Source organism: Octopus bimaculoides, chromosome 17 (genome assembly GCF_001194135.2).
Source record: "Octopus bimaculoides isolate UCB-OBI-ISO-001 chromosome 17, ASM119413v2, whole genome shotgun sequence".
NCBI lineage: Eukaryota > Metazoa > Mollusca > Cephalopoda > Octopoda > Octopodidae > Octopus > Octopus bimaculoides.
In genome coordinates this window covers 43,429,934-43,439,449 of record NC_068997.1, presented here as the reverse complement: position 1 = coordinate 43,439,449, position 9,516 = coordinate 43,429,934, and the positions used below count along the sequence as shown (strand labels likewise).

The following is a 9,516-nucleotide window of genomic DNA, read 5'->3' as shown; positions in this document are numbered from 1 at the left end:
GGGGGGGGGGGGGGAGGAGTGGGACAGGATACAATAGTTGATTACATTGACCCAAATACTTGACTTATTATTCTCTATTTTACGGACCCTTGGGAAGATGAAGGGTAAAAAAACAGCCAGTTATAACAACGATAATGAATTTTAATACAAGCCAGAACCAGAAATTTATTGAGAAGAGTATTAGCTGACTAAATCAACCTCAATAGAATACTACTACAACTACTACTACTACTACTACCAGTAATAATTACTAAAAAATTTTCAGGGTAGTTTTTTTTTTTGTTGTTTTCATAAAAATTTAAAATGGAAAACAGAGAAATAATGCTTTTAATTTTTACACCTAACTTTCGTTTGCTTATTCATAACGATTTATTGTTTTGATATAAGGTACCTACCCAGGGAGGTGGCTTTGTTGAAGCTTCAAATGGGATGCCTTGCAGTATCTATTCTGGTTCTTTGCATTCTGACCACAGCAACACAGGTACGAAAATGTATCATCTGTGTCTATCCCTTGGACAACTATGCAGGTATGGAGAAGGTAGACTGCATGCAAGGGCAACACCTTGGCCTGCACCTTGCAGATCTTTTTAGGTGCAGACCCCACCTCTGAGTATAAGCTGTAGTTGAGCATAGTTAGAGATGCACTACAAAGCTGAACTCTACAGTGAATGGATATAGTTAAAGAAAACCCTGAAAGTACTTAATGCTACATCAATACAGTTAAACTACTGATTATATATGTATTAATTACATAAAGTGATAATTGACTACTGTTTTTTAAAACTAGAAAATACTGAAGTAAGGTTAAAATCACCACTTATTTTTTCTCCTCAAATCCCATTTTAACACACATATGTACATACTATACACAAAACTGATCTAAGTCAACAGTGATACCTCAATACTTATATAAAAGCAATGTAGGATAGTAACCACAATACTCATATAACCACAATACTTATATAAAAGCAATGTTGTATAATAATCACAAGCTCACACATTCATACAAAGTCAAGAAAAAATAATAACTACATACAAAGGCACACAGAAAAAAAAAATCACCTTAACAAGACACATATACATGCTCATACATTCAAATACAGAACCAACACATGGTAACAGGGAGGGGGATTCATATAGGAGCTGTTTGTATTCTCTATCAACATGTTTATTATCAACAAATAACAGGTGGAAAATGTTTTGCGAAAACAATTTGAAGCACCTGTCAAAACTGCCTCTGTCATATAGATACAACCAAACTATATAGGAGACATTTAATGTAGACTCGTAGACTTCATTTTCTTTCAGTTGAAATATCCAGAGAGAGAGAGAGAGAGAGAAAGAGACCGAGAGAGAGAGAGAAAGAGAAAGAGAGTAACCCAAATACAGTATTAAAACTGTGTGTATACAGTAAGTGTGATGTTATATCCTCATTGATTTTATGTTGTTATTATTGTTGTTGTTAATAGTCTCCACACCAGGAAAATGTAGAGAATATTGCTGGGAGAAAGAAGAAATTGAAGAGGAAATGTTTAAAAAAATGAGAAAGAAATATAAAACAAAGAGAGAAAAAAACTGAGAGGAGGAAGAAAGGGAGACAGAGTAATGTTCAAAGTAACATTTAACATTCCATGGCTATAGGAATGCACTTGGATTTGCTCTCGGATCTTTCTGGTTCCGATATCGCAGTGCCAACCAAACACCAATAATCTGTAAGAGAATAAAGAAATAATTAAATTATAATCTATGTGTGTGTTTGAATGTCCAAACAAGAAGGAAAAAGTACTCAATATAAGCAATGTATATAAATAAAATGTGATATAAACAGTAAATACAAAGCCGTATGTGTGTGTGTGGTTTGGTCTTCATTGCCACTTTGAGTTTCCCATTACTCACCATAACCGTCGTTTATAAAGAGCAGGCATGGGCAACCATTTGTTTGAGAAGCAGGCCACATGAGACATGGCTCATCATCAGACAGAACACGCTACTAAAAAAATTTCAGGGTAATTTTTCATTGGGTGAGTCATTCAGAAAGTCCTGCTGGTCGCAGTTTGCCCATGACTGGTATAGAGTAATAGTTTTCAACATAACTCTTTTACTTGTTTCAGTCATTTGACTGTGGCCATGCTGGAGCACCGCCTTTTAGTCGAGCAAATCGACCCCAGGACTTGGAAGCCTAGTACTTATTCTATCGGTCTCTTTTGCCGAACCGCTAAGTTACGGGCACGTAAACACACCAGCATCGGTTGTCAAGCGATGTTGGGGGAGGGGACAAACACAGACACACAAACATATACACACACATACATATATATATATGACGGGCTTCTTTCAGTTTCCGTCTACCAAATCCACTCACAAGGCTTTGGTCGGCCCGAGGCTATAGTAGAAGACACTTGCCCAAGGTGCCACCTAGTGGGATTGAACCCGGAACCATATGGTTTGTAAGCAAGCTACTTACCACACAGCCACTCCTTAAGGAAATATATTCGTGAAGGAGGTCTTAAGGAGTCATTGGGATTTTCATTTTTATGAAGAAAGTAATAGTAGCTCGGGGTCACAGCAGAGTGAAACTTCAGTTTTGAATAAATGAACCCACCCACACCCACACACTCTCTATATTTAATGTTTTTATGACATTTTATGTCAACTTGCAACTTTGTTTTTACTTGTCAACGACACTGAAAGTAAATCCCAGAACAATGACCTGACAGAAATCACCGATGGATACCATCAGCATGGAAAACAAATAGTTTATTCATTGCTAACATAATATGCAAAAATTGCTAACATGATTAGCAAAAACAATTTTTCATCAATCAACATTCCTCCTGCAACATTAACCTGAGGGCTAAAATTAATTAAATCTACTTTTGACAGTCATAATGACAATCTGGACATGCAGTCACCATATGCACGTAAAATAAACAATTAAGTCAGTGCCGACATAACGTAGTAACAAGACATGTTTAATTAATCAAAATTAATTAAGATTGCAGCAAGAAAAACATATATATCAGACAGGGGAGACAACTCTGAAATGCCAAAATTAGAATTACGTATTTAATAAGAAAAGTATGAACACATTGGTAGTCATAAAAATGCTGGATTATTGCAGATGTGATACAGAATTATATGCAGCTAGGATATATATTGTGCAAAGCTGGCAATAAGGCCTTGACCAAATGTGAAGTGTAGTCCCTCACATTTCAGTAATCAGTCCTGAATACATTATTAGATTAAGGCTGTGTGTGTTTCTATTCTTCTTCTTCTGATGATGATGATGATGATGATGGTATCTATCTATCCAGCCACAGACATGGCTGTATGATTAAAGAGCTTACTTCCCAGCCATTTGGTCTTGGGTTCAGTCCCAGTGAACAGCACATTTTGCAAATCTCTTCTACTATAATCTCAGGTCAGCCAGAGCTTCGTTAGTGGATTTGGTAGATGAAAACTGAAAGAAGCCTATCACACACACACAAACTAATGCATGTGTGTCTTTGGTGTGTATTCTTATCTTTACATCACATGATGGTTGAAAGCAAACATTTTCTTTATTTCCAGTCTTCTGCGAAAAATATGTTTGGCCACAAGGAATCTTACCTTACTTGAAGGGTTGCTAACAAGACGGACGTCCAACTGGTGAAAAATCTGTCTCAACAAATTCCATCTGACCCATGCAAGCATTGAGAATAGCAAAGAATTCTCCCATTACCTCTGACCAACGACATAATTCCCTCAAAATTGAAGGTCCATGCCTACTGGCCAATGTGGAGACCCTCCTCAGCCAGAGCTTTCATAACATATACAATTAATTGTTGGAAAGATATAATACATGAGCATACGACTATAGTCATGTGTGTATGAATTTAGGAAAAATAAATAGCTGTGTAGTAAGAAGTTTGCTTCCAAACTACATGGTCCTGCTTTCAGTCCTACTGCGTGGCAACTTGGGCAAGTGTCTTCTATGGTCTTGGGCTGACCAAAGCCTTGTGAGTGAGTTTGGTAGACAGAATCTTAAAGATGTCCACCATGTGTGTGTGTGTGTGTGTGTGTGTGTGTGTGTGTGTGTGTGTGTGTGTGTGTGTGTGTGTGTGTCTGTGTGTGTGTTAGCTTGCCACCCACCACCACTTGAAAACTATTGTTGGTGTGTTTACATCCCCATAACTTAGTGGCTTGGCAAAAAGAGATTGATAGAGTAAGTACCAGGCTTTAAAACAAGATAGTACTGGGGTCAATTCGTTTGGCTAAAATTCTTCAGGGCGGTGTTCCAGCATGGCTAGTCTAATGGCATGAAACATGTAAATGATAAAAGATAAATGAAAGAATAATAAATCTGTCACCATTAACCTCATCACTATAATTCCCCTTTTCCCATGTTGCTTTAACTCATTTGTGAGGCCAAACATGCAGTGAGTTACTCTATAAACATATTCCCAAATCCTCTTAATGTACTTCTAGCTTCTACCAACAACACATTAACTAATAAAGGAACTCTTGTAAGATACAAGGGGGTGCTGAAAAGTCCCTGACTTTAGGGGCATTGTAAAAGGCCTGGTTGGAAGCCTAACCTTCTGAATTCTTTTACAGGGCTTAGGAAACTGAAGGACTGTTGCAATAAGTGTGTGAATCTGAGAGGGGAAAATGTTGAATAAAATCCTGTATTTTCCTGTATTTTCTTTTATCTAAAGCTTGGAACTTTTCAGCAATACTTCGTACATTGTTAACCAACTATTAACCTCTTAGTATTCAAACCAGCCATATCCGGCCCCTCACACCTACTCTACATTGTCACTTTAAAAATAAACAATCATATCATAGAAATCAAAACAATGTGGATAAATAAATATTTCATCTGACAGAATAATCTGAACGCTAAAGGGTTAAAACAACACTTGATATTATTGTTGGTTGAGTGGGACAGTTAATATTTCTCACTCATGTTACTTTCTTTATATTCTGTCATGAACCCCTCATTCCAAACTGTTTTCATCCTACAGTTACTGAAAGACTTATACGCGAGATGAACAAATATTGGCTTCAAATTTTGGCACAAGGCCAGCAGTTTCAGGGGCAGGGTTAGTCAATGAAATCGACCCCAGAGCACAACTGGTACTTATTTTATCGACTCTGAAAGGACGAAAGGGAAAGTCAACCTCTACTGGCATTCAAACTCAGAATGTAAAGACAGACGAAATGCCGCTAAGCATTTTGCCCAGCATGGTAACAATTCTGCCAGCTTTTCAGCCTTAGAGATTCACAAAAATTACTGCTAGGATTGTAGCACATATAAATCCAAAGACCAAATCCAAATATAACAGTAGCAACAACAACAACAATGATAACAATAATAATGTTCTATGTTAGCTGGAAAACTGAATCCGAATGAGAAATCATGTTAGGAAAAACATTTCAATAGAAAACAACTTGACCTTTTCTCGACAATCCAATGACAGTTTTTTTATTTTATTTCATAAACAAATCATTGCATGCATGCATGCACGCACACAACCTGTCTATGTTCAATGTATTTCTAAACATCTAATGATAACATTTAAACATTTCTTATATTGAACAGAAAATGGAACATTGCCCTTACAGATCGAGGAATAAGTGGGAGAAATTGATGCCGTTAACACTCCATTAGAATCTTTGTAGATGAATACACTACATGTATGTATGTATGCATGGATGAATGAGTATGTAAGCATGTGTGTATGTGTGCATGCATGCTTAATGGATGTAATAAAGGAAAATTCATTGTTGTAATAAGCTTTTCCCTTTATCATCTTAGAGAGAAAGATTAGTAATGATACAGACAAAAGGAAAGATATTGCAAGAACTTTCAATATCTTAATATGTATATGTGTGTGTAAAGGTAAGATCCAAGGATCAAGGTGTAGGAAGTTAGTATGTTTCAAGCAGTTTGTAGAAAGCATAAAAAACAACTTTCAGGAACAATAATGGTTTATTGTTGTAGAAGGATGTACATTTTTCCCTTATTGAAGTTTGATGAGATGAAAAAATGTTATTCTATAGTTCAGTCAGCAATTGGGGTTGCTATGTATGTGAATCTACTCCATTCCATAATTTTGGATATAAATATATACACACATGAGTAAGCATATAAATGCAAAACAAGGTGGAGAAAAATAGTACTTGAATACCAGAGGTGGAGTAATGTCCTCTTTTTTATTATTAAAGCTACAAGAACATAACAAAAAACTGCTACTCAGAGTTTCACATTTCTGTTCATTGAGCAGTTGTGATCAAGAAAATATTGATCACAACTGCCTAACGAATGGGAACATGAAACTCTGAGTAGCAGTTTTTTTGTGATCTTGCAGCTCTAATAATTAGAAAAAAGTATATATATATATATATATATATATATATGAAAACGAATTTTGGAAGTGTCAAATGGGTTGGTATTTACAGACAAGAAAGTAAATTTTGAATACAGTAAAGCAGTGAAAACAGCAGAAAGATTGGGTATTTACTCATATAAGATGGAATAAAGTTACCAGCAGGTGACTATGCGCTCTACCATTAAGCTAAATGACCCCTGACAACAATTACCTTCAATTTTAATGCTAAATAATAGCTTTTCAAATACAAAAGTGTTTTATTAACAAATATAAACAAATGCAGACAATTGGTGTCTGAGGAGTACAGGCTTCGATTCACAGAGTCACCTGCTGGCAACTTTTTTTCTGTCTTATAAGGATAAATGCCCAATATTTCTTTGCTACATTCAAAATTTACTTTCTTGTCTCTAATATATATATATATAAAGTGTGTGTGTGTGTGTTTGTATGTGTTCAATTAAACCATGTAGAGTGCAATATCACAATATCTATAGCTGAATATGAACTAAAGATCCTGAAGACAAGTCAAATATTTCAGTAGTTTAGTTATTGTACTTTTCAACTACAACAATGTACAATATTGATAATAAGTATGACAACAGCAATAAAATTATTTCTTAATTAAGCACAAAATTTTAGGCAAGTAAAGTCAAGTATCTTGTCCAACACTTGCAGTGGCTAAGGAATTCATGACTCTGAAGAAGCCAAAATTCTTCGTTTTTACTTGGCACACAATGTCTTTTCTGGTGCAGAGAGAAATAAGAAAAAGCTTGGAGGCCATGCAATGGAAAAGGAGCAGCAGCATTAGAGTTGAAGAACTGACAGAAATTGTAAAGTGGAGGTTTACAAAACCAAATTGATGAAATAGAGAAATGTGGGGGTATCCAGAAAAACGAAAAAGAGAATGGAATATTAACAAGCAATTTTTATTTCTATTGGACATATGAAGTACATAAAGCAAAAATAAACAAAAAGAAAGAAAAACAAACTAAAAAATAAAAAAATATGGCAAATAAATATAAAAGCGACAATCAAGCGTAAACAGATAAAGAAAAATGTGCTGCAAACATTTCAAGATGCAATTAAGTTCAAGAAAGGTAACAATCACGCACACATGTGACCTCCACCACAATAATAAGTTAAGATTAACAGTTTAGATATCTGAGATAATGAGTTGTTATTACTAAGATGAGATTAATTTATCAACCTCATCATTAAAATATATTTATTATCTACACTATGTTATGATCTCTTATTATTGTCATAAGGTGTTTTATTCTTGAATGTGTACATAATGTAAATGTGTATGGCCCGGTGGTTAGGGTGTTGCATTCACAAACAAAAGATTGCGGTTTTGATTTCCATATTGGGTGGTATGTTGTGATCTTGAACAAAACATATCATTTCATGTCACTCCAGTTTATTCAGCCATAAATAACCTTGTGACAAACTGGTGTCCTGTTCAAGGGCAATGTTTTGATCTCTGTCACGTATATATATAATAATGAACTTATTGTAAACAGTACTCAGGTGCACTACAATTCATCAGAAAAAGTAAACAAAAGTGCAAGAACTGTACATAGAATGCACAGGAGGTGGACAGTGAATGAGTTGTTTCAAAAGTTTAAAAGAAAAAAAAAAGGGGACATCAGGTGTATTGTTGATGAATTTCAGGAAGCATGGAAGTTTTGAAGGATGTAGTGTCCTGATAGCTAACAACTGATGCAGATAGTTTATTCCATGCTTCAGCAATTCTGAGTGTGTAAAATTGTTTCCAAAAGTCATGGGTGCTGTATTGTTTTTTTGATTTTGTAAGCATGTCCACAAGTGTTAGACATATGGAATTTGAAAAGGTGCCACAGGTTGTTGTTAGAAAGATGGTGGATAATCTTGTGGGTGTCTGCCCAGTCACTTATCAGATGCTGAAGCTTTAATGTGCCTAAGTCCAGGGAAACAAAATTTTCAGAGTATGGTGGGTATTTGTCTAGCTGTGGTATTCGTCAAACTGAGTAACCAGTTCTATGAGTCCTTGAATCTAAGACAGCAACGTCCAGGAGACTTACAATGAGCCCAAGACTAAATTCAAATACCAATATTAATTCTAAAGCTAGTAATAGCTTTATCTTATAAGTTACTGCTGTCTGTGTTATCCTTAGTTTAGACATAAAACTCTATATTTATCTTATAAGTTACTACTGCTTATACTACCCTTAGTTTAGATACAAAACTTCTTAGCTTAAATCTCATTTGAGAAGCAGTTAATATCCAGGAATAAGACATCCAATGATGATCAGAAATCAAATCCAATTGAAGTGTAGGATTAATGGAAATGTGCTAGATATGCTACAAGCATTGTTATAATAATTGTAAAGATTTCTGATTTATGAACAATGCTAACAATTTTGAGGAATGAAGGATTGGTTGACCATTGACTCCAGTACTTGACTGGTACTTTATTTTATTGACCTCAGAGGGTTGAAAGGCAAAGTTGATCTCAGCAAGATTGTAGTGAGCTAGAATAAATGCACTAAGGCATTTTGTCTGATGTTCTAATAATAATAATAATATCATCTGCCCTGATGCAGTATCAGGCACTGGCTCTCATGGCTTCTGATCTTAACTGATTGGAACCGTTATCATGTGCATTGTTTTGTCTTGGTATAAAAAATGGGCTACAGCAAATATTCTGCTCAATACCACAGATTTGCTAGTCAGTTTTTTTTACCATAACCAGTTGAGCATGTCCCTTAGTGCATCTCTGATATCACAAGCAGGAATAGTTGGGGAGCATCACAGCCATGTATTGAGAGGAATTCTTTGGAGTTTGAATAATTTACCTCTGGAAATAGGGGTCTCGTTCAACATTTTTAACCCCTATTCAAGGACCTTTTGAGTGGGATGGGTTACTCAACCTGAAGAAGATTCTAACTGGGCCCCACCTGCAAGGTCATGTGCTGTTTATCTTGATATGGGATCACCATGTCGTGCACATACGGTTGTGATGCATGTGCCTGGTGTACCCTTATCAGACGGGTAGTCATGATGGGTATACTGGGCTTCATATATTTTACCCCAGTGTCATTTTGATCGCATGCACTGCTCTCACATAATAATAATAATAAATTCAAATTACGACAAACGT

General features: G+C 35.7%; 1 protein-coding gene across 2 annotated transcripts in view; it reads right to left on the bottom strand.

The window, feature by feature from the left end:
* Positions 1 to 1,384: 1,384 nt before the first annotated feature.
* The window catches only part of LOC106881683 (tetraspanin-13), a 112,056-nt gene continuing 103,924 nt past the window's right edge, over positions 1,385 to 9,516 (bottom strand). For both annotated transcript variants that reach the window (XM_014932148.2, XM_014932150.2), the window contains one exon: positions 1,385 to 1,710. Coding sequence is in view for 1 of the 2 variants with exons in the window: in XM_014932150.2 (XP_014787636.1) it covers positions 1,636 to 1,710 (75 nt within the window). In the remaining variant the exon portion in view is untranslated. The remainder of the gene's footprint in view (positions 1,711 to 9,516) is intronic.